Source organism: Bos indicus, chromosome 14, assembly GCF_029378745.1.
Source record: "Bos indicus isolate NIAB-ARS_2022 breed Sahiwal x Tharparkar chromosome 14, NIAB-ARS_B.indTharparkar_mat_pri_1.0, whole genome shotgun sequence".
Lineage (NCBI taxonomy): Eukaryota > Metazoa > Chordata > Mammalia > Artiodactyla > Bovidae > Bos > Bos indicus.
The window spans coordinates 15286293-15305103 of record NC_091773.1 but is presented as its reverse complement, the minus strand read 5'-3'; the positions used below and the strand labels follow the sequence as shown (position 1 = coordinate 15305103).

Here is an 18811-nt window from a genome sequence, read left to right as displayed (position 1 = left end):
CTTCTCATTCATAGATGGTCTCATTTGATTTATGTAACAATTTTGTGAGCTATTAATATCACCACTTTGGAAGATGGAAATAAAAAGCTCAAGAAGCCTAAGTGATTTCCCCCAAAATCACAAAGCTTTATCAGAGGCAGGACCAAAACTCAAACCTAGGCCTGAAGGTCATGCTTCTTCCCCACTACAAGTGTAGAGAGTCATAAAAACCACTTTCCAGTGTTTGGATTATTGTGTAGGTAGTGCCTTTGTTTTTTTTTTTTGAATGGAGTGTGGTTGCTTTACTATGTTGTGTTAGTTTCTACTGTACAGCAAAGTGCCTCAGCCATACGTGCACATGTGTCCCATCTTTTTTGGATTTCCTTCCCACTCAAGTCACCACAGAGCACCAAGCAGAGTTCCCTGTGCTATTCAGTAGGTTCTCACTAGTTATCTCTTCTCTACATAGTGCCAATAGTGTGTGTGTGTCAAGCCCAATCTTCCAGTTCATCCCACCACCACCCCCCTTGCCCCTTTGATATCTTTTTTTTTGTATGAGTGATGTTATCTGACTAATGAAGGTACTTCTAGTGGCAGAGCAAAGAGGAATTGAAAAAGGATATTGCAAGAAGTGAGACAAGATGGAAGACTTGCAGAAATCCAAGCAGGACATGGAGAAACTGAACTACTGCAGAAGTGGTAGGAATGGAAGAGAAAGAGGTGGAAGAGGCGTAGAATGGAAGCCCTTAGTAGACTGATGATCTGAAGGCAGTTAGGAGGTCTAGATTAGTCGTCTCGACTTTTTAAAAATCACGTACTCTTTTTTTTGTTTGTTTTACTTTAAACAAAATCCCATGTATTTGGAAATTAAATTTCCAGTTTTAGATGATGGTTATATAGCTGTGTCTAAGAAGCCGTAACAAGGAAACTTAGAAAGTATTTGTAATAGAATAAAAATGAAAAGAGAATTTACCAGAATTTGTTGCATACAGCTGAAGCTGCTTAATGCAATTAAATACAATGTGGAGTCTTGAATATAGTTTGAAAGCTAATAATAGTCACTAGCATAAAATTTGGAGAAGGCAATGGCACCCCACTCCAGTACTCTCGCCTGGAAACTCCCATGGACAGAGAAGCCTGGTAGGCTGCAGTCCATGGGGTCGCTAAGAGTCGGACACGGGACACGACTGAGCGACTTCACTTTCACTTTTCACTTTCATGCATGGAGAAGGAAATGGCAACCCACTCCAGTGTTCTTGCCTGGAGAATCCCAGGGACGGGGGAGCCTGGTGGGCTGCCGTCTGTGGGGTCGCACAGAATTGGACACGACTGAAGCGACTTAGCAGCAGCAGCAGCATAAAATTTTATGAAATTTGAGCAAAATCTGTACTTTAGTTAATGATACTGTATGACTTGTTAATTTCCTGGTTTTTTTACAACATAATATTTCTTTATATTCTCAGAATTGAATTAGTTTCACTCCTCATTCAGAAAGAACTTTTATAATCACTAAGATTATAAATTTTCTAGACATTTAGCAGTAATGCTAGATGCCAAAATACATGAAGCTATATAAAAGTTTTGAGTGAATATAAATTAGAAAGAAGTCTAGCATTCTGTTCATGAGAAGTCAAACAAGTGGACTCAAAATGTCATAATTTTTTTAGTTAGGCAAAAATTCATACATTTTCTAAAATATGCATATTATACATACTGTATACATGCTGCTGCTGCTAAGTCGCTTCAATCATGTCTGACTCTGTGTGACCCCATAACGGCAGCCCACCAGGCTCCCCCATCCCTGGGATTCTCCAGGCAAGAACACTGGAGTGGGTTGCCATTTCCTTCTCCAATGCTTGAAAGTGACAAGTGAAAGTGAAGTCACTCAGTCATGTCCGACTCTTCACGACCCCATGGACTGCAGCCTACCAGGCTCCTCCATCCATGGGATTTTCCAGGCAAGCGTACTGGAGTGGGTTGCCATTGTCTTCTCTGTACTATATACATATATGTATACAAAAGCTTTTTAACTTGGCTTGGTAAAGGCTTAAGAAAGAACAACAATAACAAAAAGAGACAGAGAAATTGGAAGACATAAACTAAGTGAAATGGGAGCACTGAATATGAAATAGAAAAAGTAAAAATCACATACCCTTAATAAATACTTTTGATCATGAATCCAATATGAAAGTTTTCGTATTTAATTCCTTCTCCTGTGGATTTTTCCTGTGAATACTCATTATAGGGATTACTGGAATTAATGAAGAAGAATGGGTGTTCTGGGAGGTTGGCAGGAAAAAAGAGTAGAATTGAATTAGAGTTGGTTTTGGACATGATGGGTCCAGGATACCTAAAGCAGTGCAGTCATTTGAAGATGCTTCATACAAAGTTGGAAGTGAGTCCTAAAGATTGTAGAAGGAAAACGATACCAAGCTTATGTTGGTTGTTTTAATGTTTTATCATTTGATTCTCAACTAAATATTTACAACATTTTGAAAATGTTATACTTGGCGGTCTAAATTAAAGAGTGAATATTCTTAAAATAAATCTTTTGTATAGCCTAAAACATGAAAGTCTTTTAGATTGTAGTTCATTCACCTGTTTAGACGTCTTAGAATATTCAGAGGTATCAGCCCTAAACAGGTCTTCCAAAGCAAGAGATTCTCCAAAGCTCAGAGTGTCTTACAAATGGCTTGTTTTTCAGTGACTTTCTCAAAACTATAATTTTCATTTCCTTCTGGCCAACCCTCCGTTACTGAGTTAATACCTATAAAACCTAACCCAGAATACTTTCAATTTACTGAGACCCTACAATTATATGATTAAAGGCACAAATGCTGGTTGATGTTTTTGGTTTGGTTCAGTTCAGTTTGATTTTATTTTAATTAAGGGTACTTCAGCCCACAAAATCTTTTATCTTGATATTCAAACCATGTTTCCCTTTGGGGAAGTAGGGATGAGAAACAGCTGTAGTTCCTCTATATTTCATGAAGTTCAATTAACTTTCTTCCTTTTGTCTATTTTCTGTTCAGTGTCAGTATCCGTATCCTTGACGAATATTTATTGAATGCCCAAGGAATAGTAGCAGTGTTGTAAGCTGAGCACATGTTGATGTGGAAAAGCACCTTTTCTCTTTTATTGCTTACTGGATAAAAGGCCCAAAGAACTATGTCAGGTTCACAAAATGAGTCTTTCCTGCAAAATAGATTCTCAGAACAAGTACCTGAAAATGGAAACCTTCCTATTGGACAAAATGACAAAGCAAAATCAAATCTACGGGTCCCTGTAATCTTGCCCCTCTCTCTCTTCGACGGCAGGGGGCAGCGGCATAAGATATGAATGGTTGCTACCCTTTCTGTTCCCTGCACCCTGTACACGGCAGCCACAGCTGGCTGCGTGGACAGCAAACTTTTGAGGCTGAAATAGAAGATCAAGGCCTTGAACAAAATCACAGATTAGATCAGTGGTTGATAAAAATTACAGTATCTGATTTTACATCTAACACATATTGGCCTGATCTCTTGTTTTTAGGTCTTCCAGAGATTTGAGGAAACAAATATCTGGGACTGTTAGTCATAGAGTAAACCTCATGGTCTCAGGATGTTTACAGTTGTCTCACAGGTAGTAGCAGGATGAGCCAGTAGACAGGAAGTGCTGTGCCACATAGTAAAGAGGTAGTAAATGTGAACGAATGATTTCCGACATCCCTTCAGGAAAACAACTTGTTTTGGTAGCTTTTCAGTGAGTTCACAGTCTGTCGCTGCCGTGTCTTTGGCCAGCGTGCAACAGTACAATAATTCCAAGAGCAAAAAGTCTCTTAAGACTTTGTTCTGGTTCTGCCATTTTAGTATTGTGAGTACTCAGAGACTGACCTCTTTCAGACCTTTCTCATTCCCTGAAACAGTCTATATTTCTTTTTGTGTTGCCGCAGAACTCCAATCATACTCATCCTGACACTTTTGTACACTGTAGGTCACACCCAGTAGTGAATAATGAGATGTTGTAAGCAGCAATCCAGTTGTAAAAGGTTGTGACCAGCATTTTATTAAAAAAAGAAAAGATACAGAATAGGGTAGATTAGAAAATACCACAGAGTGAATCATGTATAGAAAGAGTTGTGTTTCATAAAACTTCTGTTTCACTTAAACTTGTTTGTTTATCCTGGGTTGCAGTATACAATGTATTTCTTACTTGAGGTCATAATTAAACATTTTTTTCTTGAAAAACACTTTGTTGTAGTATAAACCATATCACCATGTAATTGTTTTATAAATCCGTCCCCTCTGCTAGACTATGCACCTCTTGAAAAAAGGAATCACATTTTCTTTGTCTCTTAATTTCTAATAGCTAGAATAGATTTGCCTAACACAGGTGTTTAGTAAGTGTTTGTGGAATGAATGAAAGAACTGAAATCTACTTAACTTCTCTGAACCTCATGTTTTTCCCAAATTAGAATGTCACCCACCAGATCTCACAGTGTTCATGTGTAGAGTGGTTGAGATATGAATGTGAAAGTGCTTTATTGTAAGGATGATGTGCAGAATAAGGATTATCATCCAGCATAAATTTTGTTATTGTTGCTGGGCAGATGAGCTTCAGAAACTCTTAAACCCTTAAATCAGTGTTCTAAAGATGACTTATTTATTGCAGTACTATTAATAGTACTGTATTATCCCTTTTTAGGTTACAAGTTAGGAGACAGTCTTGAAAAATTAAGTATGTGCTTTTTCTTTTTCATTTTTACATTTTAAATTATGGAACAGTTAATTATAGAACATACAAAGTAGACACAGTATAAGATGGACTGCTGTGTACTCAGCTCCACCTTCTACCAACAGGTAGCAACTCAGAGCCAAGTTTCATCTGTGTCCTCTCCTATCTCCTGCTTCCTGTGTTACTGTGAAGCGTTTCTTTTCTTCTCTCCCACTCTTCTCTCTCCCCTGACCCTCTTCCCTCTTTTGCTTACCTTTCCAAGTATGTAGAAATATTCTTAACATTCTTTTAAGATAGAATCACTAGTGCCAAGCAAGGTAGGCTGGGAATTTAGACTAAAGTAATACAATGCTGTGTGTGAATGAGCTATTCTATGACAGGAACTAGCAGGTAAACAAGATATTTTATTTCCCAAGATTTTCATATGATGGTGACCAACTCCATTGCAAAACAATGATCACATTCCAGAGTCGTAAGTAGCTCTGGAGGCTTAGTTACACAATCACCAACTCTGTCATCTTCCTCAGAAATGTGACCTTACAGAAAAGTAAAGAGTCTGAAGTATGACAGGTCACTTTTTAAGCTTTTTGAAGTTTGTTTTCTATCATGTAAGAATCCTCAAGCTTTTGACCTCTAGCTAGGCAAGAAAAGTATCTGACTGAAACTTTTGAAATACTGTAAAACTATAATAAACTCCACTTTAAGACTATAGCCCCAGGCTGTAATATGTCACTCAGAAGTTAAAATCTACTTGGAAGAAAAAATTTTTAAGTATTACTTGTATTATGAATTTATAGTAATCTTTTTTTGATTCTCATAATTTTGTGATTTGGGCCTTAATGTGATAAATATATAGATCCAAACAATTTGAAACCCTAAAGATACTTAATTCTGCCAAATTTTACTTATTTAGAATTTTTCTTCCTTAAAGTCAAATGTAGAGACATTTTTGATTTTGAACAAGGTATTGCTAAGTTTTACCCACTGCAACAATTGAATAGTCCAAAACTGTGCATTTCTCAACCAATTGTTATTAATCTAACACTGCAAATTACCAGGGGTCTTTCTCCTTTGATCTCATTCTGCACAAACTACTCCATTTGACGAGTAGTGTCTTGTATTGACTTCTATTTCCTATCAACCCAATTATAAACTCAATATTGATGACATTTCACCATTTTAGACCTTGACTTTATGTCCATTTAATCCTGCCTCTCAGTGTAAACTGGAGTTAACTTTAGCCAGGTGAATGCACTTCTTCATGGCCTCTCTGGGTGCCACTCTAACTCTTTCCCTGCTGTCTGATCACAGCACAACTCTTGTTCATTAAGGCCACTTCCCCCCATTCCTCTTCTCTAACTTATGTTCTGCCAATCCTGCAGGATCCATTTCAAGTCCTACCTTTTCAAATAAGCCTTCCCCAGTAATATCTGTCTTCCTGGCTATTTTTATTTTTTGAGGGAAGAAGTATGACTTTATTCGGAAAGCTGACAGACTGAGAAGATGGCAGACTAATGTCTCAAAATAACCATTTTATTGGGATCTGGTTTCTGGCTGTTTTTAGTTCTTGATTTCCTGTGTCAGGTATGTTTGCCTTTGAATATAATTTGAAAATTTCCCCCTAACTATAAAAGTAATATACGCTTCATGTAAAATTATTTCATAGGATATTTGAAAGTGAAAAGATTGCTCCTGGCTTCCCAATTCCAATCTGCAGAGATAACCACCATTATGTGTCTTTACTGTCATATTTCTGCATATAAGCAATATATATTCTTGCATATAAGCAAGAATATACATGGCACATAGTACACACATACATGTTTATCCACATGGAGATAGCTATAGATTTAGATATATTTTACACACATACACCATCTTATAACTTTCTTTTTCCATCTGATGATGTATCTTGGAAATTTGTCCATGTCAGTGAATATAAGTGATTTCCTTTAAACATGTCTCTTTATTGTGTTAAAATGTTGTATACATATATATCTCATCTTCCTTTGCAGAAGGAAAATGGAAACTCTTCAAGGGCAGGATAATTACATATTCCTTCTCTTTTCCATTCGCTTATTCTTTAGTCCTTGTGCATTTATTGCGTGTTTCACACTTTATGCTGTGGGAAATCAAAGATGTTTACTTCTCATAATCCCTAAGGGGTCAGGATCTAGTAGATAAGAATCTATATTTATTTTTAGAACTGTAACACAGGAAGAAATTGAGAAGTGTCACCAATTTTTGTTACTGGAAATATGGCTGATTAAGTTATTTGAACAATTTTCTTGCTGAAAATTATTGAAGTTGTTGAATATGTACAAGAAAACATCCTCAGAAGAGCGAAGTCCTGAAACTCTTAAGGAACTGTAAGGAAAAACAAGAATTCAGAGAAGCTTAGACAGAAAAAGCTTTTGACAAAATTCAGCACCTATTTATGATAAAAACCCTCCAGAAAGTGGGCATAGAGGTGCATATTTCCAACATAATAAAGGCCATGTATGACAAACCTACAGCTAGCATCATACTCCATGGTGAAAAGCTGAAAGCATTCCCTCTAAGATCAGGAACAAGACAAGGATGTCCACTCTCACCACTTTTGTTCAACATAGTTTTGGAAGTCCTAGCTACAGCAGTCAGAGAAGAAAAAGAAGGGAATCCAAATTGGAAAAGAAGAAGTTAAGCTGTCACTGTTTACAGATGACATTATACATAGAAGATCCTAAAGCTGCTACCAGGAAACTGCTAGTACTCATCAGCGAACTTGGTAAAGTTGCAGGTTCCAAAATTAATACACAGAAATCTGTTGCATTTCTATACATTAACAACAAAAGATCAGAAAGAGAAATTCAAGAAGCAGTTCCACTTACCATTGCATCAAAAGGAATGAAAATTCAGAACTAACGCTGCTTTTCCCTTGAGGGCATTTGCTGCTGCTAAGTCACTTCAGTCGTGTCCGACCCTATGTGACCCCATAGACGGCAGCCCACCAGGCTCCCCCGTCCCTGGGATTCTCCAGGCAAGAACACTGGAGTGGGTTGCCATTTCCTTCTCCAATGCATGAAAGTGAAAAGTGAAAGGGAAGTCAACTCAGTCGTGTCCGACTCTTAGCGACCCCATGGACTGCAGCCTACCAGGCTCCTCCGTCCATGGGATTTGCCAAGCAAGAGTACTGGAGTGGGGTGCCATTGCCTTCTCCTGCAGGCAAATTTGGACTTTGCCTGCATTGGGTAGTAACACTACATAGAAAGCTAGTAAATGATTAATATTAAGATTAGCATAGTGATTTGGGGGTGGTGCAGAGTTTCTGGGGTACTCAGAATCCTCTGTTTATGGACCTAGTGGGAGCTCAGTAGGGCAATTTATTTTCTAAACAAGGCATTTTTGTTTTGTGTACTTTTCTGTGTACGTGTTAAAATTTAAAACAAAAAGTTAGATGTGAGATAACAATAATATCTCACACATATGTGCATTATATAAATGTATATGTGCATGTGTGTCTATGTTCTATAATAGAATGTGTAATATATAAATTCCACATATTGATAAGATACAGAAATTTTAAAATACATGTGTTTGGGAATGCAGAAGTTTATGTGTGTTTCATATACACAAAAAAAGATGTGAAAGAGTATTCAACTACTGAGGACAGCCTTATTTTAAAAAACAGATTAAAAAGGATGGCTTCTGTTTCTGCCCTTAGATTAAAAAAAGTGTTCTTCCACCAGGTTCCATACCGTTTGGCACAGTACCTTTTTTTTTTGTTTAAATGTCTTGTTCCTTTGCTAGACTGTAAGCTCTTAAAGGGAACAAGACAATTTTTATCTTTATATTTCTTGTTTCTAATTAATCCTCATATATAGGATAGGGTCTATAAATGCTAGTAAAAAATGAATGAATAAATGTACCTTTAAAAGAATTTAGGACTGTAGGTATCCAGTAGATACACTGTCTCTTTAGAGTCTCTCTTTATGCTTTTGAGTATTATTTTGTATCTGGCACAGCAGTGGGAGTAAAGTTGGCACAGTGAATACAGGTTGATTTGAATTTAACTGACACTTTGTGGAACCTGTAGGCAAATGTGGAGTCCACCATGTGGTGCCCCTCTTGATCCCAGAAAGCAGAAAAATGCAAATACTCTCTGAAAATTAAACTAAGAAATGAACGTCTAAGTGATTAAAGTCAAGAAAGGCAACATGATCTTACGAGACATAAGGACTCTGGGCACAGAGATTTGATTAACCTGATTGATGGTACTGACATCTTTAAAATACACAAACATAGAAGAATGCTCAGGAGAGCATTTTCTCTCTCTCCAAAACAGAAGAAAAGAAAAACTCTTAATGAAATTGTCACGATACCTAACAAAGCACTGTCTGACCAATAGCACCTGCCAGGTGGAGGAAAGCATCCAACCTGTGGTGGCAGGTGGATAGCCCTGTGGTACAGAGCTGCAGAGCCTCATGCCATTCTGCACTGGAATCCTGTGTAATTAACTCCACTTGTTCTGCTTCTGTGTGCACCAAGCTTCCCTCTGGTGATTTGCCTTCCCAAGGAGATAATGCACTATCAGGCTGATGCAGAGTCATCACTATCAGACTGATGCAGAGTCAGTATGCCTGATTCTTCTGTTGTTCACTGTAAATAATAAAGTCGCCTTCTTTTTTTTTGTATACATCAGTGTCTTGTGAGTTTTGTTAGCATGAGTCTGCATTCCTGGGTCCAGTCAGTGAGATCGGGTATCAGAGTCTGCAAGGCTCATCAAGGTAAATACTACCTTGTGGGCATCCGTTGGAGCGGACTGCTGGATTTCCCAGGTGATGCCCATCTGTGTCATCTTGCTCCATGTTCCCTTTCCATTCCACACTTCACCAGAAAAGGTCTTCCCAGAAGTAGTATGTTAGGACATCTTAATAATGTGTGCATTTTAGCTGAAGAGTACCAAATAATACTGTATCAATGATAATAGACCCTTATCCTCTGGGTGAGTATTATTGGTTTGGTGAATTTCACACCCATTTGGGTAAATGGAATGTATGATGTTATGTAGATGCCACATGCTGAGAACCCCCAACAACTCATTTCCAGTTCTGGCTTCACAGCCCCTTGTGGCTTCACTTCTGGCTCCCATCTCATTGTCAGCATCGATCCTGGTGTCATACTCAAGTCACTTCCTAACCTGGGTCTCTCTTGCAGCAGTGAAACCCAAAGAAGATGGAGGACACAATGAGTTCGACAAGATTAAGGATAAGGATGGAAGTAGAGCAGGCAATGAACGAGGTTATAGAATTTTTTTTTCTTCCATTCTCATCTTTCTCTTTCCTCCAAACAGTCCCAGTAGCATTTGAAAGGGTTTCAAAATTCCACACACTGCTATGGAAAAAATAAAGCACAAGTTCTCAACGCCATGTTCTGCTTACCTGTAACGGAATGTAAACCAGATTTCAATAAATCATTAACAGCAGTACCTTGTCAAAAAGGATATCAGAGTAGATAACAGGGCAAAACTCACTACAACTCTCAAGTGTATCCTGGAATTTTTTAAAAATTGATTCTTGTATTACATAAGTACACTATCAGGTGGGACTTTGGTAAATGGAAATTTTTCCTCTTTCTCTCCTATTCCTCCCCTGTCACTCCAACTTCCAGCCAGAATAATTGATCACTACATTTCACTATAAATTTAGCAAGAAGGTACCTAGAGCAATCCTCAGTTATCAATTTGATTTAAAATCTATATTTTATTGGTAGATTAAGACAAAAAGATCTCAAATAGGACAGAAAAATATAGAATCTTTAAGACTTACTTGGTTCTTTAAAACTATTGTTTTGACAATCACAATTTTGTCTATTTTATACAGTGGAGTTCTGCCGCAAAATAAGGCACATGTAAAATTCATGAGACTGCTATCTCTGTATATCAGAGTTATTCTTGTAGACTGATGTTAAATGAATACTATGGGAATGAATTGCTTTATAGGTTTGTGGGCCATTCCTGATTATTTAGATGCTGTTTAACCAGTCAGTAAATTTTTCAGGCTTTTTGACCAGATTTACCATCCTCTGGCTTTTATTTCCTTTGGATAAAAGATGAGGAGGAGGAGGAAAGGGTCCATTTTTCATTCCCATGTGAACAAGATGTGTTTCACAGCCAGAAACAGCCTGAATGTAAGTAAGACAGTAGCTATACTGAGGACCCGACAGGAGGTCCATAGTGGAAGTTAGCCTGGGTAGCATCAAAACTCTCAAAGCCAAGCCTGTCACCACCTCTGAAGTACTTGTCCTACTTTAGTGAATCAGTAACAGAATCTTAGGATACAGAAGTTAGCATCTTCTAAAGCAAACCGGGCTGTATAATATGCTACATTCTATATGGAAATAACCTCCCCTCTGCCAAAAAAGAAAGAAAAATCATGTTTCCTAGTTTCATTAAATGTTTAATTAGTGAGTAGAGGCTAACCATGGTCAACATTTATTTTAAAAAAACCACAACTCTCAAAACTGCCTGTATTTTTTCAGAATTTAAGTATATTTCCTTACTTTACCAAAGTACATGGTATCTTGTCAAGATTCTTGCAAATAAAGAAGTACATAAAGTTTACCCTAAGCAAAGACAAAGGAATAGAGTGAGCCAGAGAAAGATTAAATTGAAAAGTAATGAGCATGTGACTTACTCTTCTCCCTGTGTCTCTTTTCTCATGAGCCCAGGCGAGTGCCTGCCTTTTTTCCTTCTTTCCTTCTGTCAAAGGTCAGTGTCGAGACAGAGATTCACTGGACAGAACTGAAAAGACAACTAGACTGGTGAGACAGAATTACGCTGAAGTTGGGCAGCATTTCAGCAAGCTGAAGATGCAGTTTTCCAAACTATACAGATATCTTCAGACTTGGGACATCCTTTGTAAAGCCCTAACCTTTCACAGGCCGGCTACATAAGGAGCCTATATGAAATGACAGAGTAGACCGAATTTCCCTTTCATTCTCTGTTCTGTCTTTCTAAATTCTTTTTCTGGCATCGTCTGGTTTTCTTCAGTCCTGCTACAGCCCTCTTAACTTTCTGACTCTTGTCCCTTTCCAATAAAAGATTTACCGTAAGGCTCGATATAATTCAGTCAGTCTCTGTGTGTGTATATTAGTGTGTCTGCGTGTTGTGTTTATGTATTTACGTTTTGTTTTTGTTCATTTGTAATACACTTTAGCAAGTTTCTGTCTAACCAAATAAACTCCAACAGGGATATATTTTTTTTAAGTTTTTAGGATTATTGACTCTTCACACAGTCTGAAAACTACTCTCAAAAAATGCTGGGTACAATTTCATGGTGTTTATGGCCTCTTAGTATTTATTTATGGATCCCACTGGGTTCAGAGTCCCTGTGATGAAATTCCAAAGTTACCTACTTCCGTGGTCACTAGTGATATTCATTCACCAGACACTCATCGAATGCCGTCTCTGTTCCAGGCAGGGCATTGAGATTCAGTGAAAAGGACATTAGCCCACCTAGCAAAATGTATAGTGTAGTTGAGGAGACAGACAAGTAAACACACAGTTGTAATACAGTATATGTACAGTAGTAGGAAAAGAACAGGGTACTTCAGAGAGCACAAAAGATGAGTGTTTAATTCAGCTTTGGGGCATCAAGAAATTCTCTTTACATTAATATCTGAGTTGTTCTAAGTAGAAGAAATGCTGTGTACAAAGTCAAAAGAATTAGAGACTTATATATCTGTTAAGAAATTTAGGTTTGATTTTAAAGGACCTTAAGTTGAGGGATGGTAAGAACTGATTTATAACTGAAAAAGATAACTGACTCTAGCATGAAGAATGGGTTGGGAGAAGCAGGATTCGAGGCTGGGAGACTTCACTAGTAGTCAGTAGACAGTAATCGTGACATTAACTCAAATTCTGACAGTGCAAATGAAGAGAAGAGGATGAGTCGAAAGGGTATGAATTGGAAACCACAGCAATTAGTGATTGAATTCATTCCTTCAGCAGATATTCGTTGTGCTGCTTTGAGTTAGACGCTCTATGAGATGTGGTGGTGAACTGTACCATCTGTATCTTCAGGTCTAGTGGTCGTGACCCCCAGGCCCCTGGACTGGACAGTGTCCTCCACAGATGGAGCAAACATGTGTCTCCAACTAAAGGTTCCCAGAAAAGTGCTTCTTGAAGCTATAAATGTACCTCCTGAGATTTCAGAATGTCCCTGCAGTTGTGAATTGCTGTGTCTGATGAGAGATGCTACTGATGGAAGAATGCTTCTGCAGAAACAGTATTTGGGAGGGGCTTGAGAACCACTGATAGAGATGACAGGTGGAGCCCCAAAGTGGTTGAGATTACCCAGGAAGAGTGTATAGAATGAGAGGGGAAGGGTGAGGATTGGACCTGGCAAAACAATGGAGAAAGAAGAGGAACCTGGTGACAAAGCCAGGAGTATGTGAAGAATGCAAAGTGTGTTCCAAGATGGAGCCAGTGGAACCGAAGGGAGGAGGCACCGTGTGGCAGCAACAGTCAGCTTCAGGGCCCATCAGATAGGCCTCTGATAACCCGAGCTTACATATTAAATGTCTCAGGTTCACCACCACTTTAGCTGAAGGGAATCGTGAATCTTGACATCAACGGTGGCCAGCAATAAATAATGAGGAAATTCTATGCTATGTGAATTATATCTCAAGAAAGCTGTTACTAAGAGAATAATAATGATGAAAGAATTCACTCTTTAAATGTATTCTAACAAAATTGTTGTATTTTAAAAATGAATAAACTCTAAACATCACGTGGGGGTGGCATAGAGTGAAGTGAGGGAGAAGTTACCCATATGAAAGAAGGAGAATAAATTTGTATCCAGTTAAGTGGTAGCACTATATGCTAAAAGCAACAGAGCATCACTTTAGATATCAACAGGAAAAGGTTGTTACTCAGATTTTACAGCCAGCTGAGGCATCTTGAAAGAGCACCACAGAGATCATCATTGACAGTGAATGACTTGCAAAATATCCCAGTCATGTGCTTGCCCTGGAGGGGGGAAATTATGCAAAGACTTGCAAGAGCCAAATAAGTAGTAAGAATAAAGAACCTGATAAGGGGAGGAAATGATAGTAGGGTGGTTTTGTTTGTTTGGTTTTTTTAAGTGGTATGCAATTAATTGTGAATAAGAATTGTTAATATAGTACTAAGTCATAAGTCATAGGACTTCCCTGGTGGCTCAGACAATAAGGAGTCTGCCCGCAATGTGGGAGACGTGGGTTCGATCCCTGGGTGGGGAAGATCCCCTGGAGAATGAAATGGCAATCCACTCCAGTATTCTTGCCTGGAAAATTCCACGGACCGATGAGCCTGGCGGGCTACAGTACATGGGGTCGCAAAGAGTCGGACACGACTGAGCAACTTCACTCACTCACTCATAAGACTAATGATAAATGAGTTCTCAAAAAAGAATACTGAGACAGACTTACAGTAATGGGAATCTGTGATTATAAAATGTTTCAGTAGTTTGGCATGCAGAGGGAAGATGGAAGAGTGCAAGGAAATTTTAAAAAAATGTTATTTTCTTATTGACATTAATTAAGAAGTGACAGGATCAAGAAAGTCAAGTCAAGCAATGCTTGAGTAGAAATAGAATGAATAACTTCCTAATCAGTTGGCTAAGAATGAGGGGGAAAGCAGAGGTTTTGGAAGCATAAAAAACAGGATACAGATTAAAATTAAACCTGAACTTTTCACACAGTGACTACACTGTTCTGTTAAAAGGCAAGGATTTGACTTTTTTTTTTTAATCTAACCATAATATTATCCTGAGACACACCTTTAAAAGAAAAAAAAAAAAGAGAAAGAGGTTTGTAACCATAGATGCAAAGGGAATTTTTTTTAATGGATTTGAAAAGAGTAATATGTTTAAGATTACAACAATGAATTAAATCTGCAAAATGAATGGCCAAAAGTAGATTTAAAGCAAAAATAACCAAAATGGACTCAGAATGGTCAAAACTGTGAATGACACAAAAATAAGATTAAAAGAAAGGTCCTTTCCTTCCCAAACATAAAAATCCTAGACATATTAATTGTTAAATTTTGTCTGATCTTAAAGGAATGGATATTTTCTGTATTAGCTAATCTGTTCTACACCTTGGGAAAATTGGGACCATTTCCTAGTTTATTTTAAGAAACTTGGGTGACTTATGACCAAATTCCATGTTTTGTCTTTTCCTTAAAAGTTAAGAACACTTTCACATAAATCTACACTTATGAAATCTTAAGTCAAATATTAGCAAGTAAAATCTTCCAGCATATTGAAAGAATTGTACCTATGATGAATTTGCATTTGTTTCAATAATGTACCTTTTATCATTAGAAAATCCATTAAACCTGTTGAAGCTGGGAGAGGAAACCTCTTCCAGCCATTTATTTCTATCACCAAGGCATTACTCTGGTGATTCAGTGACTAACCAATGTAATCAAGCCCCTTTTTCCACTGAGAAAACAATAAGAAATAGACAAATACTGTAATAAGCACATGTGAAATTTTTTTTTCTTCTAATTTTATTTTATTTTTAAACTTTACATAATTGTATTAGTTTTGCCAAATATCAAAATGAATCCGCCACAGGTATACATGTGTTCCCCATCCCGAACCCTCCTCCCTCCTCCCTCCCCATACCATCCCTCTGGGCCGTCCCAGTGCACCAGCCCCAAGCATCCAGCATCGTGCATCGAACCTGGACTGGCAACTCGTTTCCTACATGATATTTTACATGTTTCCTTGCCATTCTCCCAAATCTTCCCACCTTCTCCCTCTCCCACAGAGTCCATAAGACTGTTCTATACATCAGTGTCTCTTTTGCTGTCTCGTACACTGGGTTATTGTTACCATCTTTCTAAATTCCATATATATGCGTTAGTATACTGTATTTATGTTTTTCCTTCTGGCTTACTTCACTCTGTATAATAGGCTCCAGTTTCATCCACCTCATTAGAACTGATTCAAATGTATTCTTTTTAATGGCTGAGTAATACTCCATTGTGTATAGATTTTCAGATTATAGGGGAAAGTTGATTTATTCAAGGAAAAAAATATTTGGAACCATTGACTAATGCTTTAATGACACTACTTAAATCTGAATTTTCTCCAGGGGATCTTCCTAACCCAGGGATCAAATCCAGGTCTCCCACATTGCAGGCTGATTCTTTATCGTCTGAGCCACCAGGGAAGCCCTTATATTCCACATTAAAATACATTCCAAATGAATTGAAGGTTTTAATGTTAAAAATTGAAATCAACCTATGAGAAGAAATAATCAGTGAATATTTATATTGCCTCATATTCTGTTTCCCTGGCGGCTGAGTGGTAAAGAGTCCGAATGCCAATGCAGGAGATGCGGGTTTGATCTCTGGGTTGGGAAGATCCCTTGGAGAAGGAAATGGCAACCCAGTCCCGTATTCTTTCCTGGGAAATCCCGTAGACAGAGGAGCCTGGCGGGCTACAATCAAAAGAGTTGGACACGTCTTAGTGACTGAAAACAACAACATATTCTGTTAGACCTTTTCAGTCGTGTCAAAAGGAAAAGTGCTTGGAAAGATTTATGAACTGAAGGATAACGTCACTCTGTTTCTGAGACAATAAAGACAAAAGCAACTGCTTCAAATTTGCAAGCATTCAGCAAAGCATAACATTTGGAAGATGTTTTTCAAAGTTTTATATACCAAGAACTGAAACTTCAAGGGGTGAAACCCAACTTCTTTACAGTACTTCATACATTAAGTGTTTGCAGTCAAAATTCAGCTGTACTAATAAGGCTCACAAACATTTTTCAAGTGCTTCTTGCAAGCACTTGATGTTTTTCTGATGCCTTACGTGTACTATCTCCTATACTGCTCTAAACAGTCATCTGAAATAGGTACAGATAGTATTTTACATATTTTACAGATATGCCTACCGAGGTACAGGAAGTCTTAGTAGCTTGCCTCAGGGCACCCAGCTAATAATTGGCAGAACCAGCTTTGCAACTCAGTCTAGTGCCAGAGTCCACTTTGCTAAGCATTAAGTTGTACCAAGCCTCTTAATTTTCTGACTTACTGAATTTCTCAAAAAAAAAAAGAAAACAAAAAAGGCTCAGGGAGGGGATAAATTTAGCTTGATCTGTGTGAAGAACAAATTTGGATGATAGCTTTTCAACTCAGCTGAAAATCCATTGAGAGTTTGTGAGGAATACTTTTCTCACCTGCATTCAGTCTTTGCTGGAAGGTCCTTGTGGCAAGTGTTTATAGCTGAAGTTTTATTCTGTTGCCAAAATAACTTCTAGAAAAGTCACTTTGAAGAATTTTAAATAAAATATTTCTCTGTTTACTCCAAAACAAATTAGTGGACTTTGAATGGCCCTCATTCCATCTACAAGGCTGGTTTTTCTCCATCTGTGACTAAAAAAGCAAAGCGGTTTGATCAGCGTGGTCCACGTCGAATTCTTGTTTTGTACACCACTTAGGCTGGAAGGCAAACGTTTTCATCAAGCAAGAATACTCAGTGCTTATGTTGATCAAAGATTTTAAGCAAAAAAATTGTTTCCCTCAACATCAAAAACACCCAAACCAATTATAAAATGGGCAGAGACTGAGGATACATTTTTCCAAAAACATACGGATGGCCAAGAGGCACATGAAAAGATGATCGTCACTAATCATCAGAGAAATGCAAATCAAAACCACAGCAAGACAACACCTCACACCTGCCAGAATGGCTGATCTCAAAAAGACAACCAATAATAAGTGTTGGCGAGGATGTGGAGAAAAGGGAAGCCTGTGCACTGTTGGTGGGAAGGTAAATTGGTGCAACTATTATGGAAAACAGTATGGAGGTTTTTAATAAAGTTGAAAATAAAACTACCATACAATCCAGCAATTCCACTTCAGGGTATTTTTCTCAAGAAAATAAAAACAGTAGTTTGAAAAGATATATAAACCCCTATGTTTATTGAAGCATTTTTTTACAATATCCAAGATATGGAAGCAAACTAAATGTCCACTGGTAAATGAATGAATAATAAAGAAATTATATATATATATATATATATAAACACACATATAATGGACTATTAGCCATAAAAAGAATGAAATCTTGCCATTTGCAACAACATAGATGAACCAAGTGAAATAAGTCAGACTGAAAAAGATAAATACCGTGTGATTTCACTTATATGTAGAATCTAAAAAAGAAAACAAATGAACAAACGTAACTAAACAGAAACAGACTCATAGATACAGAGAACAAACAGGTGGTTGCTAGAGGGCTGGGGTATGAGGGGATGAGTGAAATAGGTAAGGGAGATTAAGGGGTAGAAACTTCCACGTACAAAATGAATGAGTCACGGGAATGAAATGTACAGCATAGGGAATACAGGCAATAACACTGTAATAACTTTGTGTGGTGACAGATGGTAACTAGACTGACTGCGGTGGTGCTTTTGTAATGTGTACCAGTCGTGAATCACTGCGTTCTACACCTGGACAACAGTGTTGTAGGGCAGTTCTACTTCAATTAATTTTTTTTTTCCTCCAAAATCTGCCATTGTTTTAATATTTTAAGTTTGGGATTAAAAAAAAAATACTTTAAGCATTAAAGGCAGGATTGAGGTTTTTGGTTGTTTTTTTTTTTTTTTTTTCTTTAAGTTTCTTTAAAGGTGGCATGGACTTCTAAAAACATTGAGGAAAACTACTTTATATGTATGCCTGTTGGTATGGAAATGTAAAGATGCTCACAGTGGATTTTCCCAAAACAGCATGCCTTCTGCATCCTCTCAGGTTTTTCTATCCCTCTAACTAATCGGAAAACTGAGATGCTGGAATCTTGTAGTACTCTTGAATTTCTTTTTATCCTTCTCTTTTTGAAAGTAAACGTGGTATATCTCAATTGATAGCTGTTGAAATGTTTATAGCATGAGTCTGTTATTTCCTTACAGGTGAAGTCATTAATTTAAAATAACCCACTTGTTTCATTTTTACGCTCAAGCATTCAGGTTCACCTGAAATTATTATAGATATAATTTCTTCTGATTATCACTTATTTGTCATGTTACTTCCAAACATTTATTAGTTTTTATATTTTAAATCAATCTGAATCTTGATCTTTAAATA

The 18811-nt window shown here is 37.6% G+C and overlaps 1 protein-coding gene across 5 annotated transcripts in view; it reads left to right on the top strand.

Moving 5' to 3' along the window:
• Nucleotides 1-18811, top strand: part of NSMCE2 (NSE2 (MMS21) homolog, SMC5-SMC6 complex SUMO ligase) — a 237702-nt gene that overhangs the window by 113837 nt on the left and 105054 nt on the right. For 3 of the 5 annotated variants that reach the window (XM_070802465.1, XM_070802467.1, XM_070802466.1), the window contains one exon: nt 9889-9972. The exons of 1 other annotated variant lie outside the window; for it this stretch is intronic. In XM_070802465.1, the coding sequence (XP_070658566.1) occupies nt 9889-9972 (84 nt within the window). The remainder of the gene's footprint in view (nt 1-9888; nt 9973-18811) is intronic. One more of the 5 variants, XM_070802468.1, reaches the window with a different exon arrangement.